The 22,830-nt window shown below is 41.9% G+C and overlaps 1 protein-coding gene across 1 annotated transcript in view; it reads left to right on the forward strand.

Annotated features, from left to right (window-relative positions):
- The window catches only part of ITSN2 (intersectin 2), a 337,021-nt gene that overhangs the window by 43,662 nt on the left and 270,529 nt on the right, over window positions 1-22,830 (forward strand). The window contains exons 6-7 of the mRNA XM_053709622.1: window positions 3,349-3,436; window positions 5,115-5,263. Of these exons, the coding sequence (XP_053565597.1) occupies window positions 3,349-3,436; window positions 5,115-5,263 (237 nt within the window). The remainder of the gene's footprint in view (window positions 1-3,348; window positions 3,437-5,114; window positions 5,264-22,830) is intronic.

The raw sequence follows: 22,830 nt of genomic DNA on the forward strand, positions 1-22,830 counted from the left end.
GCTCCTGGGGGATTTTTTGCCCTGCGGTTGTTCAGTTCTTAGTGCTGAATAGCGCTCTGTGGTATGGTAGCGGGGGTTTTACTTTTTGTCCTTCTAGGACTTTGGTTTGATTCCTTGGGATCCATGCTGAAGAAGGTCTGGTAATTTTCTTCCTTCGCTCTGCTCTGCCGGTGGGGTTTTTCTCTCCGCGGCTTTGCTTTATTGCAGCCTTGTAATCAGTTCTGTTGAATTTCGCTTGGGGCTTTTCTTTGTTTGCCCTAGGATTTTGTTGCTGGAGGTCCTTTTGGACTTCCTTATCTGATTCCTTCTTCTTCCTTTTCTGGGAGAATGTGGATGTCCCCCTTATCCCCGGTCAGGGGGAGGGTTTTATTTGCGGACTTCGAGTCTGCTGGACTTGGTCTCCTCAGAGGTTTTTGTGCTCGGTTGAGTCTTATAATTCTGAGTGGTCTCTAGCTTGGGCCTTTATAGTTATAACTGATGGGCAGTTATTTGGTCCTCTTCCATTTTTTTGTCCCTTCTGCTTCTAGTGAAACAATTTTTTTATCGGGAGTTTGGGTTTTTGCAGGCTGTGGTGCCCTCCGAATGGGCCGCCTTTGTACCTACCTGTTTTGCATTCAGTGTCCTCTATAGCTTGGGTATTGTTTTCCCAAAAGTAATGTTTGCAGCTGTGGACTCTCCCCGTTTAAGAAGAAAAACTTAAATTATGCTTGCCAGATAATTTTCTTTTCTTCTGACGGGTAGATTCCACAGCTCCCCGCTCGTTTTTATTCTATGGGGCGGCCTTATATTTTATTTGTTCTTCTGGCACCTTTTTCACCCTGATGTTTCTCCTACTGTTCCTTGTTCCCTCGGCAGAATGACTGGGGGATAAGGGAAGTGGGGGAGGTATTTAAGCCTTTGGCTGGGGTGTCTTTGCCTCCTCCTGGTGGCCAGGTTCTGTTTTCCCAAAATTAATGAATGCAGCTGTGGACTCTCCTCGTCAGAAGAAAAGAAAATTATCTGGTAAGCATAATTTAAACTTTTCAACATTTTACAAGTTTGATGTGTTTGCTTCGGCTGAAGCAGCTTTTGGGAGAAACGTTTTGCAGGCTGTGTTGCCCTCAGAATAGGGTCCGCCGCTTTTTTCTGTTTCCTCCTGTTATTCATTTAGTGTCCTCTGGAGCTTGGGTATAGTTTTCCCAATAGTAAGGAATTAAGTCGTGGACTCTCCCTGCCTTATGGAAGGAAAACCTAATTTATGCTTACCAGATAAATTCCTTTCCTTCTGGCAGGGAGAGTCCATAACCCCACCTGTAGTTTGTTTTGATGGGCGGCTCTCTTTTTTATATTATTTCTTCTGTCACTTTTGTACCCTGATGTTTTTCCTACTTTTCCTTTTTCCCGCGGCAGAATGGGGAAGTGGGAGGGGTATGTCATCCTTTGTCATCCTTTGGAGTGTTTTTTCCTCCTCCTGGTGGCCAGGTGTTGTATTTCCCAACAGTAAGGAATGAGGTCATGGACTCTCCCTGCCAGAAAGGTAAGGAATGTATCTGGTAAGCATAAATTGTTTTTTTTGTGAACTTAGGTTCAGCTATTCATAAAATATATTCTTTGTAATAGGAATCATATGTTATGTAACTCATGGTACATCAAACCACGGTCATGACCTAATACTGGGTCATAACACCATGTTTACTGGGTTGCAACTGTGTTTTTGTTGTATGAAAGTGTGTGTGTCTTGTATGAGAGTGTAGAGTGTGTGTATTGCCTTTCAAGTTTGACTACAATCAGGAATAAAGTATGCACACATTTACATCACTTTGACAAACATTGCAGCTATCTTGTTGTATATTACAGCACAAAATATCTATGGCTGTAGAAATCTGTTTTCTTTGCTCTTTGAGATTATGCTTTAAGAATGTGAGTGATTATATTCCATTTCTGTTTCATGTTGTATGCTGTTGATCATTTTCAATAAAAGATGCAATGATAGTGTCTGCTGGAATTTGCTATTGTGGGATAAAATTATATAATGGGCAAATGTTTGCAGGCGGACAGGTAGGCCATCTGCAGGCCACTTACAATTATGCATAGCATTGCAAAATTTAACATTGCACAAGCAGCATGACAGGGCATGTCCGTTACCTTAAACAAGCAAGGGTCGGGGTGATTGATGTTGCCACCTCTGAGATGGAGGCGAGACAAAAGAAGCGGTTTTTACATCTTAAATTTGTGGTTACAGTTTCAGACAATGGTCAGTAGTGGCCATGTCCACTCTATGTGACTAAGGATTCTCCTAGCACCGCATTTCCTTCTTATACCCCAAAAGCCAGATATGAAATGTTAAGGTGTCAGTACCATCTTGTGACAAGCTTAATATAGGTTTATAAGATGCTAGATTATACTGAAACTTGTTGTAGATCAAAACATTTGTTCCAACTTCAGTGCGATAGTGTCAAGTTTGAAGGAAAGTAATTAGTGATATAGTATAGTTTTGTAAACCAGAGCTTTCTATCTATGTAATATAGAGAGGGATCGACTAGATGGCGAGAGCAAGTTACAAATAGACCTAAAAGGGTTTAGAGGTCTGGATACTGCTATTTGACAGTGGGAGTGGCAATTCAATTTAAAGGGATACAAAAGAGCCTGTTTCATTGTTGTAATAAAAAAACAACTCGGTAGTGGGTAATACGTAATAGAAATCATAGCAATATGCATTACTGTATTAATAATTTTAAAATGATTTTACTTTTATATATATATATATATATATATATATATATATATATATATATATATATATATATATATATATATATATATATATATATATATATATATATATAATTTAATTTGTTCAGTGTCCATTACTTCCTGTCACAGTCCTACAAGGGGGCTAGGGTCTCTACAAAAAGGCATATCTAGCTTGATGTCATAAATCTTCTAGAGTAGCATGAGCTGGTTTACTATTCAGTGATTACTACAGAAAAAAAGTTAGTTTTGCCCATGTTCAGAGAGGACAGAATGCATCTTAAGTTAGCAACATGTCAGCTCACTCATTTCCCAGAGGCCAGTGGCTACACTGAGAATTTCTCATTTTCCAAAGAAACGCGTTTGCTTTTTTTTTTTTTACACAATCTATTTGTTTTTATGTTCACTTAGATTTAGCACATTTGTTTTTACTAAAGGAGTACTGTTTCATATTCCTTTAAGAGTTAAAGATATCTGAATGACTTCTGAAAGAGGCCTCCACCCATGTTGTCTAAGTTTGATTCCCATTGGTAATTTGATAAGAAAGAGAGAAAATATGATGTTAGATAGTATTTTTACTTTTATATAATATGCATATTGTTTGTGTTTTTGTTTTAGGAATATCAAAGTAAGCTGACGAAATTGGTCCCTGAAAAACAAGCTTTAAATGAAAAAATTAACCAGATGCAGCTGATCGGCTCATCTGGTAAGTGAACTTGGTGCCTTAGTCTCACTTCTTATCTCAGAGAATTTGTTTCAATCAACATATTCAGTATTATCTTCTGAAAAATCAAATGTAGTTGGTTTAAAGTAAGTTTGTAAATTAACTGATGTTTTTATGCATTATTTATAACTAATTTACGTTAATCCAAAGCTCTCAGTCAGGGGTGCCCGCACTATAATGGGACAGGGACTAGTTTTTTGTGACATTTGTCAGAGGTATTTACTTATGCATGTGCTAAGCATAGGAAGTCTGAGCTTGCGTACAAAAAGAATCTTCATTTGACACAGGGAAAAATATTCTTATGCTGAATAACTCTTTTTAAATGATTTCGCTTAAGTGGTGCAAACACAATTTTACATTTATTTTACCTATCACTATACTTACTGACAGGGAAATGGGAATTCATATAACAGTCTTATGATCTACTGGTAGTTTCCTCTCTACAGTTTAGGCACTTTTGCTCTAGTTTTGTTTAGGCACATCTGCTCTAGTATTGTTTAGGCACATCTGCTCTAGCATTGTTTAGGCACATCTGCTCTAGTATTGTTTAGGCACATCTGCTCTAATATTGTTTAGGCACATTTGCTCTAGTATTGTTTAGGCACATCTGCTGTAGTATTGTTTAGGCACATCTGCTCTAGTATTGTTTTGGCACATCTGCTCTAGTATTGTTTAGGCACATCTGCTCTAGTATTGTTTAGGCACATCTGCTCTAGTATTGTTTAGGCACATCTGCTCTAGTATTGTTTAGGCACATCTGCTCTAGTATTGTTTAGGCACATCTGCTCTAATATTGTTTAGGCACATCTGCTCTAGTATTGTTTAGGCACATTTGCTCTAGTATTGTTTAGGCACATCTGCTCTAGTATTGTTTAGGCACATCTGCTCTAATATTGTTTAGGCACATCTGCTCTAGTATTGTTTAGGCACATCTGCTCTAGTATTGTTTAGGCACATTTGCTCTAGTATTGTTTAGGCACATCTGCTCTAGTATTGTTTAGGCACATCTGCTCTAGTATTGTTTAGGCACATTTGCTCTAGTATTGTTTAGGCACATCTGCTCTAGTATTGTTTAGGCACATTTGCTCTAGTATTGTTTTGGCACATTTGCTCTAGTATTGTTTAGGCACATCTGCTCTAGTATTGTTTAGGCACATTTGCTCTAGTATTGTTTAGGCACATCTGCTCTAATATTGTTTAGGCACATCTGCTCTAATATTGTTTAGGCACATTTGCTCTAGTATTGTTTAGGCACATCTGCTCTAGTATTGTTTAGGCACATTTGCTCTAGTATTGTTTAGGCACATCTGCTCTAGTATTGTTTAGGCACATTTGCTCTAGTATTGTTTTGGCACATTTGCTCTAGTATTGCTTTGGCACATCTGCTCTAGTATTGTTTAGGCACATCTGCTCTAGTATTGTTTAGGCACATCTGCTCTAGTATTGTTTAGGCACATCTGCTCTAGTATTGTTTAGGCACATCTGCTCTAGTATTGTTTAGGCACATCTGCTCTAGTATTGTTTAGGCACATCTGCTCTAGTATTGTTTAGGCACATCTGCTCTAGTATTGTTTAGGTACCAACAAATACCAGCTGTGTTCTATTCATTTAAGTGAAAAGCTTCATTCTCCTTACTGAACAGAAATTAATTTCATTATAGATAATGCAGGGACAGGACTTTATGGGATTCAAAAGAAAGTCTCAGATAAAGATGGGTTATGCCAAAGACTGCGGGAACAACTGGATGCTTTGGAGAAAGAAACATCTTCAAAACTGCTGGAAATGAACTCTTTCAACAGCCAGCTCAAGGTAGGGCAATCTCATGCCACAGCCGTAAGTGAAGAAACGAATGGCATGTTTAATGCCTGAGTCTCGCTAACATAAAAGCAATTTACTTGAGATCATCTTTGTTAGTTATTTTGCTTAATAAAAGATTTTGAAGACGAGAATTATAACTTTTCTTGAAGGGATATGAAACCCCAAAAATGTCATTCATAATTCGGATAGAACATAAAATTTAAAATTTACTTTTATTATCAAATATGCTTCATTCTCTTGTTATCCTTTGCTGAAGGAATGGCATTGCACTACTGGAACACATCTAGTAAGCCAATCACAAGAGACAACCTTATGCAGGCACTAATAGCCAGCTAGCTCCTACTAGTATAGAATATGTGCTTAATCGTTTTCAACAATTGATGCCAAGAGAACAAAGCACATTTGAAAATAGAACTGATTTTAATTTTACAAGTGTCGTAAAATTGATCGATCTATCTGATTCTTGCAAGTTTCATTTTGGCTTTCCTATCCCTTTAATGGATAATTTTGCAATGAGCCTGCAGGAATAAAGTTATGGGAGAGAGAGATGTATTTTTTAAGGTGAGTGCATGTGATTTGTTAAATTTTGTCAGAATAATTATCTCCCCCTCCCTTCTATTGGCTGTGAGAGTCCGCAAAAACATTCATAACCTATGATAAATACTCGACCTGGCCACCAGGAGGATGCAAAGACAACCCAAACAAAGCACTAAATATCTCTCCCTCTTTCCCTACCCTCTCAGTAGTTCTTTGCCTTGTGTCATGGAAGTAGGCAGAGAGAAATGCTCTGTAGAAGATACAGTATGAAGAAATTAAATTTTATCATGGATTTGGATTTCATTGATAGCCATGTCCTCTAGATAGAAAGCTTGAGAAATACCTAAGAAGGGTGTTCCTGCAGTCGGGCTTCCTGTTTCAACTAGCAGTCAGAATAGTTGCAGTGATGGGGGCTGCCAAGTTCTTGTGCAAATCTTTAGCAGATCTGATTACTATCAAAACTCCTTTAGAGGATATCCAGGAACATATACAATCCCTAAGGTTGGCAAATGCCTTCATCAGGGATGCTATTTTGCAAATTATCTGCATCAATGCCAAAAACTCTAGCTTTGCAGTTCTGGCCAGGAGAAGACTTGTGGTCGGCGGATACTGTTTCTAAGTCAAGGCTACTATCCTTATCTTTTACGGGCAAGTCCTTGTTTGGTCTGGGTCTGGACTCTATTATAGCTACGGTTACAGGTGGAAAGGGAGCTTTCCTACCGCATGACAAGAAGTCTAAATCCAAAGGTCATACGGTGGGATGTTTTCATCATTTTCGCTTGAACAGAAACCAGAGCAGCGCGGAAGCACCTAAGACAGATTCTCCCAGGGCTACCTGGAAGCCTACCCAAGGGTGGAACAAGAACAAGCAGCCCAAAAAGTCTTTCCAGGACAATAAGTCAGCATGATGGGATCGCTCCTGACCTAGGACCATGTCGTGTGGGGTGCAGACTATCTCTGTTTCAGAGGGACTGGGCTCAGTCCAGCCAGGACCCTTGGTTACTGGACATAGTTTGTCAAGGATACAGAATAAGCTTTCAGTCCCATCCCCTGAGGGACCGCTTTCTTCTCTTAAGGGTTTCAGGAAACCCAGTAAAGAGATCAGCACTACTCCACTGTGTGGACAACCTCACGGGCATGGGTGTGGTGGTTCCAGTTCCATCAGAGAGGTGAATAGGGTTCTACTCCAATTTCCATCTTATTGCAAGGAGAGTCCACGGCTTCATTCATTACTTGTGGGAATACAGAACCTGGCCACCAGGAGGAGACAAAGACACCCCAGCCAAATGCTTAAATACCTCCCCTCATCCCCCAGTCATTCTTTGCCTTTCGTCACAGGAGGATGGCAGAGAAGTGTCAGAAGATTCGGAGTAGTCTCTTATGGAGGGTAGTATTCTTCGGAATGGAACTGAGTTTAAAGTAGTCTTGTCAGCCTCTCAGTGAGAGCATTGACAAATGTTAGGGTCTGGAGATGCAGGGAGAGTCTTTCTGCGAAACCATTCAGATTCGTATTAACAGCTCCTTAAGCAATCAGTGTTGACGAGTTTCACTGCCTGATTTCTATCACTCAAGTCCATGTCAGGAGCGATGCTACAACACTGTCAAACTTGAGAGGCCGTGTTCCTGTTCCACAGCGTAGATTCTGGTAACATTGTTTCATTTTTTTATACCTGTAATAATAACGCAAGAAGACAGGGTCACAGTGTGACTCCTTTTATCTCTATAGAATCAAGGGTTAATATCTCCAGAAGGGGATTATTGAACAGGGGGGGATTTGTGCATGATTGCTTTATTGTGTTTTTTGCTGCGACGTGTGAGATGTGGCTCTGGCAGTGTGTGAACAGCCAGGTTCTTCCTTTATTTTGATTACTGCGCAGCCTGTTTAGTTTGACCGCTTTTTCTCGACTGCAGGGGCGGTCCTGCATGGCACTTTATGTGACCGGGTATGGCCTCATTCTCTTTCTTTTCCTGACCGTCGGTTGCAGGAGACGAAAGCGGTTTCTCTGTGGACCGGGGTCATAGGTGGTGAGTGCCCCGGCCATTGGGGTATAAAGGTGCCATTTATTTTTTCTATAGTCCATATTAAAGGCACAAGATATGGAGGACTTGTCAGGGTTTTTCCCTGTTGTGTTTGCCATGTGCTGCTGGCAGCCATTTTACTCACCTCTCTTCCTGACTTGGTGCATTGTGGGGGATGCTGCTCACTTCCTGCACTTCCTTTTATGGCCAGACTGTTGTGCATCATCCATGTGAGACAGGATGCAGTCTCAGAATTGTGATGTCATCATTTATTATTTAAAGGGACTCTGTTCAGTATGCTTTGCCTTTGCGTTGTCTGAGACCTGTTTGTGAGAGTTCCTGTGTATTACCTGGCTGCCTGACGTCCTTCCTGGTTCCTGATCCATGGCTTATTCCTGACTGCTGTTCTCCTTGTTCCTGTTTCCGGCTCGTCTGACTATTTGCTTTGGCTCCTGACTCGGCTCATCTGACTACCAGCTCTGGTTTTGACTCCTGGCTTGTTATTGGACATTTTATAATTTTTTGCTATTAATAAAGGTGTGATTATTTTTGCACTTCTCGTCTCAGTCTGATTCCTGGCACCCTGACAGAACTCTGATGTATTAGAGGGTACTCCCTCTTTGCCTAAATCTAATGCCTGTGTTTGTGAGGAGGCTACGGTATACCCACCTGCTCAACTATGTTCCACATGCCTTGATAAAATAGTAATATCTAAAAAGAACAAGATGTTTAGTACCACTGAGCCGTCCACCTCTGAGAGGACTCAGTCCCGCGAGGTGCATTCCCTACAATCTGCTCCAAATACACAAGCAGCTCCCCAGTGCACTACTTATCCTCCTGCGCGAGGGGCCCTGTGGACGCCAGATTTTGCTGATCGGTTGCAAACGTTGGTGTCTGCGGCCTTCAGTGCTTTACCTGGCCCTGCTAAGCGTAATCGAAAGGTTAAACATTGCTATCCTTCCCAGGGGTCATCTACTGCGTTGGATAGATCTGAGACTACACTATCCGCTAATGCAGAGGACTCCGATACTTCGGAGGACTCTTTCTCTGGGTCGGAATCTGTGGCCTCTAAACCTCCGGCTGCAGAGGAACCAGACTTTATGTTTAGGATGGAGCACTTACGTTTTTTATTAAAAGAGGTGTTGGCTACCCTAGAGGTTCCGGAACCGAAGATACAGGAGGAACCTTCTATTCCTAAGCTTGATAAAGTTTATGAGGACAGGGTGGTCCCCCAGACTTTCTCGGTTACCATAAAGATGGCGAATATTATAAAGAATGAATGGGAGAGACTTGGTTCATCTGTCCCTAAGGTGGATGGAGCTATCTCCACATTCGCTAAGCGCACCACTATCCCACTCGAGGATAGTTCGTCGTTTAAGGAACCCATGGATAAGAAATTAGAGACCCTGTTAAGAAAGATGTTTCAGCACACGGGGTTCGTATTTCAGCCTCCAGTGGCAGTCACTACGGTGGCGGGAGCCGCTACCTATTGGTGTGACTCTTTGTCAGAGATGATCGAGGTGGAGACTCCCCTCAATGAGATACAGGAAAGAATTAAGGCCCTGAGAGTAGCTAATTTGTTTATCTGTGATGCAAATATGCAAATTATTCACTTGAATGCCAAGACATCAGGCTTTTCTGTTCTGGCCTGGAGGGCCCTGTGGTTGAAATCGTGGTCTTCTGACATGACATCCAAAGCTTGATTACTTTCACTTCCATTTAAGGGAAAGGTTCTTTTCGATCCAGGCCTGGACTCTATCATATCCACGGTCACGGGGGGCAAGGGTGCCTTTGTACCGCAGGATAGAAAGAATAAACCTAAGGGTCCTAATTTTCTTCACTTTCGTTCGGACAAGTCCCAATGATAGCAGCCTGCTGCAAAGCCCAAGCTGTCCAATGGATCTTAGAAACCGTCTCAGTCTTGGAATAAAGCCAAGCAGAGCAAGAAGCTTGCTGAGACAAAATCGGCATGAAGGGGCGGCCCCCGATCCATCTCTGGATCTCATAGGGGACAGACTATCTCTTTTCTCCAACATAGGTGTGTCCGGTCCACGGCGTCATCCTTACTTGTGGGATATTCTCTTCCCCAACAGGAAATGGCAAAGAGCCCAGCAAAGCTGGTCACATGATCCCTCCTAGGCTCCGCCTACCCCAGTCATTCTCTTTGCCGTTGTACAGGCAACATCTCCACGGAGATGGCTTAGAGTTTTTTAGTGTTTAACTGTAGTTTTTATTATTCAATCAAGAGTTTGTTATTTTGAAATAGTGCTGGTATGTACTATTTACTCAGAAACAGAAAAGAGATGAAGATTTCTGTTTGTATGAGGAAAATGATTTTAGCAACCGTCACTAAAATCCATGGCTGTTCCACACAGGACTGTTGAGAGCAATTAACTTCAGTTGGGGGAACAGTGAGCAGTCTCTTGCTGCTTGAGGTATGACACATTCTAACAAGACGATGTAATGCTGGAAGCTGTCATTTTCCCTATGGGATCCGGTAAGCCATGTTTATTAAGATCGTAAATAAGGGCTTTACAAGGGCTTATTAAGACTGTAGACTTTTTCTGGGCTAAATCGATTCATTATTAACACATATTTAGCCTTGAGGAATCATTTATTCTGGGTATTTTGATATAATAATATCGGCAGGCACTGTTTTAGACACCTTATTCTTTAGGGGCTTTCCCAAATCATAGGCAGAGCCTCATTTTCGCGCCGGTGTTGCGCACTTGTTTTTGAGAGGCATGACATGCAGTCGCATGTGAGAGGAGCTCTGATACTTAGAAAAGACTTTCTGAAGGCGTCACTTGGTATCGTATTCCCCTTTGGGCTTGGTTGGGTCTCAGCAAAGCAGATACCAGGGACTGTAAAGGGGTTAAAGTTAAAAACGGCTCCGGTTCCGTTATTTTAAGGGTTAAAGCTTCCAAATTTGGTGTGCAATACTTTGAAGGCTTTAAGACACTGTAGTGAAAATTTGGTGAATTTTGAACAATTCCTTCGTTTTTTCGCAATTGCAGTAATAAAGTGTGTTCAGTTTAAAATTTAAAGTGACAGTAACGGTTTTATTTTAAAACGTTTTTTGTACTTTGTTATCAAGTTTATGCCTGTTTAACATGTCTGAACTACCAGATAGACTGTGTTCTGAATGTGGGGAAGCCAGAATTCCCATTCATTTAAATAAATGTGATTTATGTGACAATGACAATGATGCCCAAGATGATTCCTCAAGTGAGGGGAGTAAGCATGGTACTGCATCATTCCCTCCTTCGTCTACACGAGTCTTGCCCACTCAGGAGGCCCCTAGTACATCTAGCGCGCCAATACTCCTTACTATGCAACAATTCAAGCGTCGTCCCTTCCTCAAGCAAAGGCTCACACGGACATTGTCCTGGCCTTTCTCAGATCTCACGGATGGAAAGTGAACGTGGAAAAGAGTTCTCTATCTCCGTCAACAAGGGTTCCCTTCTTGGGAACAATAATAGACTCCTTAGAAATGAGGATTTTTCTGACAGAGGCCAGAAAAACAAAACTTCTAGACTCTTGTCGGATACTTCATTCCGTTCCTCTTCCTTCCATAGCGCAGTGCATGGAAGTGATCGGTTTGATGGTAGCGGCAATGGACATAGTTCCTTTTGCGCGCATTCATCTAAGACCATTACAACTGTGCATGCTCAGTCAGTGGAATGGGGACTATACAGACTTGTCTCCGAAGATACAAGTAAATCAGAGGACCAGAGACTCACTCCGTTGGTGGCTGTCCCTGGACAACCTGTCACAAGGGATGACATTCCGCAGACCGGAGTGGGTCATCGTCACGACCGACGCCAGTCTGATGGGCTGGGGCGCGGTCTGGGGATCCCTGAAAGCTCAGGGTCTTTGGTCTCGGGAAGAATCTCTTCTACCGATAAATATTCTGGAACTGAGAGCGATATTCAATGCTCTCAAGGCTTGGCCTCAGCTAGCGAGGGCCAAGTTCATACGGTTTCAATCAGACAACATGACAACTGTTGCGTACATCAACCATCAGGGGGGAACAAGGAGTTCCCTAGCGATGGAAGAAGTGACCAAAATCATTCTATGGGCGGAGTCTCACTCCTGCCACCTGTCTGCTATCCACATCCCAGGAGTGGAAAATTGGGAAGCGGATTTTCTGAGTCGTCAGACATTGCATCCGGGGGAGTGGGAACTCCATCCGAAAATCTTTGCCCAAGTCACTCAGCTGTGGGGCATTCCAGACATGGATCTGATGGCCTCTCGTCAGAACTTCAAAGTTCCTTGCTACGGGTCCAGATCCAGGGATCCCAAGGCGGCTCTAGTGGATGCACTAGTAGCACCTTGGACCTTCAAACTAGCTTATGTGTTCCCGCCGTTTCCTCTCATCCCCAGGCTGGTAGCCAGGATCAATCAGGAGAGGGCGTCGGTGATCTTGATAGCTCCTGCGTGGCCACGCAGGACTTGGTATGCAGATCTGGTGAATATGTCATCGGCTCCACCTTGGAAGCTACCTTTGAGACGAGACCTTCTTGTTCAGGGTCCGTTCGAACATCCGAATCTGGTTTCACTCCAGCTGACTGCTTGGAGATTGAACGCTTGATCTTATCGAAGCGAGGGTTCTCAGATTCTGTTATCGATACTCTTGTTCAGGCCAGAAAGCCTGTAACTAGAAAGATTTACCACAAAATTTGGAAAAAATATATCTGTTGGTGTGAATCTAAAGGATTCCCTTGGGACAAGGTTAAGATTCCTAAGATTCTATCCTTCCTTCAAGAAGGATTGGAAAAAGGATTATCTGCTAGTTCCCTGAAGGGACAGATTTCTGCCTTGTCTGTGTTACTTCACAAAAAGCTGGCAGCTGTGCCAGATGTTCAAGCCTTTGTTCAGGCTCTGGTTAGAATTAAGCCTGTTTACAAACCTTTGACTCCTCCTTGGAGTCTCAACTTAGTTCTTTCAGTTCTTCAGGGGGTTCCGTTTGAACCCTTACATTCCGTTGATATTAAGTTATTATCTTGGAAAGTTTTGTTTTTAGTTGCAATTTCTTCTGCTAGAAGAGTTTCAGAATTGTCTGCTCTGCAGTGTTCTCCTCCTTATCTGGTGTTCCATGCAGATAAGGTGGTTTTACGTACTAAACCTGGTTTTCTTCCAAAAGTTGTTTCTAACAAAAACATTAACCAGGAGATTATCGTACCTTCTCTGTGTCCGAAACCAGTTTCAAAGAAGGAACGTTTGTTGCACAATTTGGATGTTGTTCGCGCTCTAAAATTCTATTTAGATGCTACAAAGGATTTTAGACAAACATCTTCCTTGTTTGTTGTTTATTCCGGTAAAAGGAGAGGTCAAAAAGCAACTTCTACCTCTCTCTCTTTTTGGATTAAAAGCATCATCAGATTGGCTTACGAGACTGCCGGACGGCAGCCTCCCGAAAGAATCACGGCTCATTCCACTAGGGCTGTGGCTTCCACATGGGCCTTCAAGAACGAGGCTTCTGTTGATCAGATATGTAGGGCAGCGACTTGGTCTTCACTGCACACTTTTACCAAATTTTACAAGTTTGATACTTTTGCTTCTTCTGAGGCTATTTTTGGGAGAAAGGTTTTGCAAGCCGTGGTGCCTTCCATTTAGGTGACCTGATTTGCTCCCTCCCTTCATCCGTGTCCTAAAGCTTTGGTATTGGTTCCCACAAGTAAGGATGACGCCGTGGACCGGACACACCTATGTTGGAGAAAACAGAATTTATGTTTACCTGATAAATTACTTTCTCCAACGGTGTGTCCGGTCCACGGCCCGCCCTGTTTTTTTTTAATCAGGTCTGATAATTTATTTTCTTTAACTACAGTCACCACGGTACCATATGGTTTCTCCTATGCTAATATTCCTCCTTAACGTCGGTCGAATGACTGGTATAGGCGGAGCCTAGGAGGGATCATGTGACCAGCTTTGCTGGGCTCTTTGCCATTTCCTGTTGGGGAAGAGAATATCCCACAAGTAAGGATGACGCCGTGGACCGGACACACCGTTGGAGAAAGTAATTTATCAGGTAAACATAAATTCTGTTTTTGCGGAGGCTTGGATGAGAGACGTGCAGGATCCTTGGGTTCTGGAGGTTACTGCCCAGGGTTACAGGATAGGTTTCAAAACTCACCCTCCCAGGGGCAGATTCCTCTTGTCAAATCTATCATTAAGACCAGAGAATCAAGATGCCTTTCTACAGTGTGTGAGGGATCTCTTCTCTCTAGGAGTAATTGTACTGGTAACCCTAGCAGAAAGAGGTCTATGGTACTATTCAAACCTTTTCCTGGTCCCAAAGAAGGAGGGCACGTTTCGCCCAATTCTAGACCTAAAGTGCTTAAACAAGTTTCTGTCAGTCCCAACATTCAAGATGGAGATGATAAGGTCTATTCTGCCCTTAGTTCAGGAGGGTCAGTTCATGATTACGATAGACTTGAAGGATGCTTACCTTCATGCGCCAATACACAAGGATCACTTCAAGTTCCTAAGATTCGCTTTTCTGGACCAGCACTTCCAGTTTGTAGCTCTCCCCTTCGGTCTGGCTGCTGCTCCAAGATTCTTTATGAAGGTTCTGGAAGCTTTGCTCGCGGTGGCGAGATCCAGAGGTATTGCAGTAGCACCGTATCTGGATGACATCCTGGTCCAGGCTCCGTCATGCTGGCCGGCAGAGGACCATTCGAGAGCTCTTGTACTTCTTCGATCTCATGGATGGAAGATAAACTCAGGAAAGAGTTCTCTGGTTCCCAGTACCAGAGAGGAGTTCCTGGGCACGATAATAGACTCCATATCCATGAAGATATTCCTGACAGACAAGAGATGTTGCAAAATTGCCTCCAGCTGTCTTGCACTTCAGACCTCCTCAAGGCCATATGTGGCCCGGTGTATGGAGGTGATTGGACTCATGGTATCCAGTATAGATGTCATTCCATTCGCCAGGTTTCATCTACGACCTCTTCAGTTGTGCATGCTGAGGCAATGGAACGGCGATCACTCAGATCTATCCCAACAGATCTCTCTGGACAACCGGTTGAGGGAATCCCTCTCTTGGTGGCTCCGTCCAGATCAGCTGTCCCAGGGGACATCCTTCCTGAGGCCATCCTGGGAGATTGTGACTACAGACGTGAGTCTCTCAGGATGGAGAGCTGTTTGGGGTGCCAGGAAGGCACAGGGCAGGTGGAATCGGGAGGAGTCGCTTATTCCGATCAACATCCTGGAACTTCGAGTGATCTTCAATGCTTTGAGGGCTTGGCCCCTCCTGGGTTCGTCCCAGTTCATCAGATTCCAGTCAGACAACATTACCTCGGTGGCTTACATCAACCATCAGGGGGGAACGAGAAGCTCCCTAGCCATGAGGGGAGTATCTCGGATTCTGGAGTGGACGGAGACCCACAACTGCTCGCTGTCAGCAATACACATCCCGGGTTCGGACAAATGGGAAGCAGATTTTCTCAGCAGACAATAATTTCATCTGGGGGAACGGTCTCTTCACCCCGAAGTGTTTACGGAGATTTGTAACAGATAGGCAATGCCGGAGATAGCTCTCATGGCATCCAGGCTCAACTTCAAGCTACCCAGATATGGTTCGCGATCCAGGGATCCCCAGGCAGAGCTGATGGATGCCTTAGTGGTGCCTTGGGGATTCAACCTAGTCTACATATTTCTACCGTTACCAATTCTACCTCGAGTAGCGGCCCGCATATGATTGCTTCGTCGTGGCCGTGGAGGATGTGGTTTGCGGATCTGGTAAAGATGTCATTGTCTCCTTCATGGAGGTTGCCCTGTCGCATGGATCTGCTTGTACAGGGCCCCTTTGTGCATCAAAATCTTGGCCAAGATGGAAAACATAAATTATGCTTACCTGATAATTTCCATCTATACGAGGAGAGTCCACGGCTCCCGCCCAGTTCTCTGTTGGGCAGACCTAAATTTCTTTGTTTTTCTTCTGGCACCATTTATACCCTGATATTTCTCCTACTGTTCCTTGTTCCCTCTGCAGAATGACTGGGGGATGAGGGGAGTGGGGGAGGTATTTAAGCCTTTGGCTGGGGTGTCTTTGCCTCCTCCTGGTGGCCAGGCTCTGTATTCCCACAAGTAATGAATGAAGCCGTGGACTCTCCTCGTACAGATGGAAATTAAATTATCAGGTAAGCTTAATTTATGTTTCCATTGTGGTCCCCAGGAAAGAGGACATGTTGCGGACCTGAAGAGTCTCAACAGGTTCGTAAGGGTTCCCACCTTTAAGATGGAAACGATAAGATCCATCCTTCCCCTGGTCCAAGAGGGTCAGTTCATGACTACAATAGACTTGATACAGTATGTAGATACCCGCTGTATCACCAGAGCAGTGCAAATGCAGACAGGAGCTCACTGCTAGCTCCTAGGTACATCCAACAAACATTTGTTGCATGACTACAATAGACCTGAAGGATGCGTACATTCACATTCCGATCCACAGAGATCACTACCGTTTCCTGCGGTTCGCCTTCCTAGAAAAGTACTACCAGTTTGTTGCGCTCCCATTTGGACAGGCCACAGCACCCCGAGTTTTCACCAAGGTGCTGTGAGCTCTGCTGGCCGTGGTTCACCTGCAGGGTATTGCAATAGCTCCTTACCTGGATGACATTCTGGTTCAGGCTCCATTTTTGCCAGTGGCTCAGAGGTTACTCTTGTGTCTTCGGGCACACAGTTGGAATGTCAATCTGGAAAAGAGCACCCTCGTCATGTCTACGAGGATAACTTTCTGGGAACGATCATAGACTCTGTCAATATGCGCATCTACCTCACAGGCCATATGTGGCCCGGTGTATTCAGCGCAGAGAGAAGCTTCAGACTGCATGTCGCCTGCTTCAGTACAATGCTGTATAAAAATAAGTAACCAGCGCCCAGGACTGATATCTGCTCACTATAATAAAGACCCCCTAAATAGGTCTAAAGAACAGAACATAGATTAGGATATATAGGAGCGCCACTGGCTAAGATATACCACAGGAGTCAAAATATTAAAATCAAATATTTATACAAGTCTTTAATAATTGACAAAAAATGACAAAATTTGACAAAAATTAACAAAAATTAACAAATGATGAGATCAGAATGTTGAACCAAACTAATAAACTCACTATAGTACAGAATCTAGGGAAAATAACCCTTTAATTCCTACTACATGAATATAATCCAGAAATGGATTGGTACAGCTCATAAATTTAAATAGAGTCGTGAAACGTAAGTGTCAATATAACCATAAAAATGAAAAACTGATTTCAAATAAAGAAAAAAATATAATAGTGAAGATAACAATCCAATTAAGGATTAGTTTCTTAGTGAAGGACCCATATTTTTGAGCCTCAAAATAAATTCATTTATCAAATTTGGAATAGATAGTGATAGAAAATGGGATAAAAAATGTATACATATATAGGAACAAATCAAATCCCTGCAATATATAATACTCTTGAGTGTAATGTGCAATAATATAGTACAATCCAAAAATAAGTGAATTAAAACAATACAATCAAATTATTCAATCAATGCAATACTATCAAAGTTGGGTGGGTCTCACCATTTATAAACCTAAAACTCAACTAGGCTGGTACCAGCTGTAATTCTATTAGCTTTTCCCAAAGCTAATAGAATTACAGCTGGTACCAGCCTAGTTGAGTTTTAGGTTTATAAATGGTGAGACCCACCCAACTTTGATAGTATTGCATTGATTGAATAATTTGATTGTATTGTTTTAATTCACTTATTTTTGGATTGTACTATATTATTGCACATTACACTCAAGAGTATTATATATTGCAGGGATTTGATTTGTTCCTATATATGTATACATTTTTTATCCCATTTTCTATCACTATCTATTCCAAATTTGATAAATGAATTTATTTTGAGGCTCAAAAATATGGGTCCTTCACTAAGAAACTAATCCTTAATTGGATTGTTATCTTCACTATTATATTTTTTTCTTTATTTGAAATCAGTTTTTCATTTTTATGGTTATATTGACACTTACGTTTCACGACTCTATTTAAATTTATGAGCTGTACCAATCCATTTCTGGATTATATTCATGTAGTAGGAATTAAAGGGTTATTTTCCCTAGATTCTGTACTATAGTGAGTTTATTAGTTTGGTTCAACATTCTGATCTCATCATTTGTTAATTTTTGTTAATTTTTGTCAAATTTTGTCATTTTTTGTCAATTATTAAAGACTTGTATAAATATTTGATTTTAATATTTTGACTCCTGTGGTATATCTTAGCCAGTGGCGCTCCTATATATCCTAATCTATGCTTCAGTACAATGCTTAACCTTCAGTAGCAAAATGCAAGGATGTGGTAGGTCTTATGGTTGCTTATTTTCCTTTGCTTTCTTTCATCTGAGACCACTACAATTGTATATGCTCAGACAATGGAATAGAGATCATTCAGATCTGTTGAAGGTCATCAACCTGGATGCCCAGACGAGAGGGAGTCTCATTTGGTAGCAGTCCCAAACTGCAGTTTTCCTAGGGACGATTTTCCATTTTCCCTTTTGGGTGATTATTCCCACAGACGCGAGTCTGTCCGGCTGGGGTGCGGTTCCTTGAGAGCCCTAGGAACTTGGTGTCAAGATGAAGTGTCTCTTCCGATCAAAATTCTTGAGTTTAGAGCTATATACAATGCGCTTCTAGTGTGTCTCCAGCTAGGTTCCGTCCGTTATATCCGATCGGGTTACATCACTACCGTGGCCTACATTAAACCACAGGGTGGGACACAGATCTCTCTGGTGATGCAGGAGGTGTCTTGAATACTGCTGTGGGCGGAGAGACATCAATGTCAAGTTACAGCTATCCTCATCCCAGGGGTGGAGAATTTGGAAGTGGATTTCCTGAGCAGGCAGATTCTCCACTTGGGGGAGTGGTCCCTAAACCAGGAGGTGTTTCTGGAGATCACTCGCAAATGTTGTGCTCCCAAGACAGAACTAATGGCTTCCAGCTTCAATGTCAACATGAAATACTTATCGAGGTCTAGGGATCCTCAGGCAAAGCTAGTAGACGCTCTAGCGGTCCTGTGGAACTTCAACCTAGTGTATCTGTTTCCACTGATCGTTCTCCTTCCCCCGAGTGGTCACTCGGATCAAGCAGGAGGGAATACCGACTATTCTGATAGCTCTTGCGTGGCCACGCAGGACTTGGTACACAGAACTAGTAAACATGTTGTTTGATTCTCCTTGGCAGTTGCCTCTTCATTGGAACAGTTGATCTCCGAGTATCTTACAGTTTCTCCAGGAGGGCCTGCGGAATCGGACAGTTCTGTTAATGGTCAGATCTATGCCGCTTCTGTTCTGTTTCATAAGAAGTTGTCTCGTTTGACAGACGTTCAGGAGTTTGTTCAGGCTCTGGCTATAATAAGACCTGTTTTCAAACCTGTTGCTCCTCCATGGAGCCTAAATTTAGTTCTTAAAGTACTTCAGAGGGCTCTGTTTGAGCTTCTGCATGCTGTTGATATTAAGTTACTCACTTGGAAAGGGGTTTTCTTGTTGGCTATTTCAGTGTTATTGACTTTAATGTGTGATCCTTCGTAACCTAGTTATCCATCAAGATAAAGCTGTGTTGAGGACAAGACTAGGCTTCCTACCCAATACTCACAACATTTAACAGGAGATTGTGGTTCCTTCACTTTGTCCCAATCAGTCATTCTCCAAAAAGAGATTGTTACATTACTTGGATGTGGTCAGAGCGTTGAAGTTTTACCTTCACACTACTAAGGAGTTCCGTCAATCATCTTCCTTATTCATCCTGTATACTGGTAAGCGCAAGGGGCAGGCGGCCTCAGCTGTTATGCTTTCCTTTTGGTTGAGAATTCTGATTTGCATGGCTTACAAAGAGGCTGGTCAGGAGCCCCCTTCACAGCACATTCTACTTGTGCGTTATATTCTTCTTGGTCCTTCAAGAATGAGGCCTCAGTTGAACAGATTTGCATGGCTGCAACTTGGTCTTCATTGCACACTTTCACAAAGGTTTATAGATTTTATGTTTTTGCCTCAGCGGAGGCATTTTTTGGGAGACGGGTTCTTCATTTGTGAACTTTACAGCTTAGGTATTGGTTTCCCATAAGTTATGAATGTTCTTATGGACTCTAACTGCCAATTGAAGGAAAATAAAATGTATGCTTACCTAATAAATGAATTTCCTTCTTGGCAGGGAGAGTCCATGACCAGCCTTAATATAAAATGTTTAGTGGCGGTAGTCATTTGCACCTATGTACCCCTTGTATCTCTCTTTACTTTTCCTTCTCCTCGGCTTGAACTACTGAGAGTGTAGGGGTAGTGGGAGGGATAGTAACTTATTGGATAACTTAAAAAGCATAAAATGGCAGAAAGACTACAATTGGGTGGTCATCGACATTGAATCGTTATATTCATGAATCCCCCACGATCAGGGAGTCAGAGCTATAAAATGGTTCATGGATAGGGACACTTCCTACAAACAGGAAGAGAAAATCTTCATTTGTGATTGTTTGGAGTTCCTACTAACCCACAACTATTTTATTTTTGATAAAGAGTTCTACCTTCAACTATGCGGAACGGCAATGGGGGCGAAATACCCCCCTCGTATGCCAATTTATATGTGGGTTGGTGGGAACTCCAACATATCTATTCATATCAAAATCCATTTATACATGACACTGTTTTTTATAATAGATTTATCGATGACATGATCTTTATAATTAAGAATAGGGGTCATGGGGGCTTTTCTATTGCTCACTTTTTGGAATATTTAAATACTAATACTAACCTATTAAAATTTACTGGTGAATTTAATTCCTTCATAGTCAACTTTTTGGACTTGACATTAGAAGGAGTGGTAGATGATGGAACCATTACATCGAGTACTTAGAAAACCAACTGCTGGCAACACCATTTTACAACACCATTTTACATGCCCAACCAGCCCATCCTCCCCATCTCCTCAAATCAATTCCAAAAAGTCCATTTTTAAGACTAAAGAGAAACACCAATAATGATGAGATCTATTTTCATCAATCCAATTACTTAAAAAAGAGATTGCTAGTCAGAGGATATAATTCAAATCTACTGGATAAAGCACAGGAAGAGGCAAAAGCGGATTGTACTTTAAAATATACAAAATCTCATAAATCTTTTTCAGAAAATGCAATAGTGTTTAGTACCCCATTTTCCAACCAGTACAATGAAGTAGTAAACATTTTAAAGAAACACATTCCACTACTGAAGAATGATTCTTTAATATCTAACTTAGTGACAAACTTTAAATTCGTTTCAAGAAAGCCAGAACCCCTGGGTTCCAAATTAGCACCTAGCATGATACAAACTACTAATTTGTCTTCCCCTACTTGGCTACATGGCAGTAGAAGGGGAAATTTCAAATGTCATAATTTCAACTGCAAAGCCTGTAAGTCAATCATTGTTGGCAACAATTTTCATTCCAATAGCACGTTGAAATCTTTTGAAATCCACTTCTATGCTACCTGTAGAACCAAATGGGTAGTATATGTACTTAACTGTAACATCTGTCAACATCAATATGTAGGCCAAACCTCTCGCGAATTCCGAGACAGGGTTAGGGAGCACTTGAGAGACGTTGAGAACTTAAATAAAAACTCAGCAGTCGCCAAACACTTCAATGGCCTGCACTTAACTGGTGTTCCCAATTTCGGAGTGCAGATCATTGAAGTAGTTCATAAACCTACCAGAGGAGGGGATAGACATAAACTTCTTACAAAAAGGGAGTTTTCTCCAACATTGGTGTGTCCGGTCCACGGCGTCATCCTTACTTGTGGGATATCTCTTCCCCAACAGGAAATGGCAAAGAGTCCCAGCAAAGCTGGCCATATAGTCCCTCCTAGGCTCCGCCCACCCCAGTCATTCTCTTTGCCGTTGCACAGGCAACATCTCCACGGAGATGGTTAAGAGTTTTTTGGTGTTTAAATGTAGTTTTTATTCTTCTATCAAGTGTTTGTTATTTTAAAATAGTGCTGGTATGTACTATTTACTCTGAAACAGAAAAGGATGAAGATTTCTGTTTGTGAGAGGAAGATGATTTTAGCAGACAGTAACTAAAATCGATTGCTGTTTCCACATAGGACTGTTGAGATGAAGTAACTTCAGTTGGGGGAAACAGTTAGCAGACTTTTCTGCTTAAGGTATGACTAGCCATATTTCTAACAAGACCATGTAATGCTGGAAGGCTGTCATTTCCCCTCATGGGGACCGGTAAGCCATTTTCTTAGTCAAACAAACAGAATAAAGGGCTTAATATGGGCTAAAAAAACTGGTAGACATTTTTATGGGCTAAATCGATTGCTTTATTTGGGCATTTTATTCATATTTATGCTGACAATTCGCATTTATAAACTTGGGGAACGTTTATTAAACGGCAGGCACTATGTTAGACACCTTTTCCAGTCAGGGGGCCTTCCTAGTTGTAGACTGAGCCTCATTTTCGCGCCATTACTGCACAGTTGTTTTTTGAGAGCAGGGCATGCAGATGCATGTGTGAGGATCTGAAATTTGCTGGAAAAGCTTCTAGAAGGCGTCAATTGGTATCGTATTCCCCTCTGGGCTTGGTTAGGTCTCAGCAAAGGCTATAGCTGGGACTGTATAGGGGTTAAATTTGTAAACGGCTCCGGTTCCGTTATTTTAAGGGTTAAAGCTCTGAGATTTGGTGTGCAATACTCTTAATGGTTTAAGACACTGTGGTGAAATTTTGGTAATTTTTGAACAATTCCTTCATACTTTTTCACATATTCAGTAATAAAGTGTTTTCTGTTTAAAATTTAAAGAGACAGTAACGGTTTTGTTTTAAAACGTTTTTTTTGTGCTTTGTTGACAAGTTTAAGCCTGTTTAACATGTCTGTGCCTTCGGATAAGCTATGTTCTATATGTATGAAAGCCAATGTGTCTCCCCATTTAAATTTATGTGATAATTGTGCCATAGCGTCCAAACAAAGTAAGGACAGTACTGCCACAGATA

Source organism: Bombina bombina, chromosome 4 (assembly GCF_027579735.1).
Source record: "Bombina bombina isolate aBomBom1 chromosome 4, aBomBom1.pri, whole genome shotgun sequence".
NCBI lineage: Eukaryota > Metazoa > Chordata > Amphibia > Anura > Bombinatoridae > Bombina > Bombina bombina.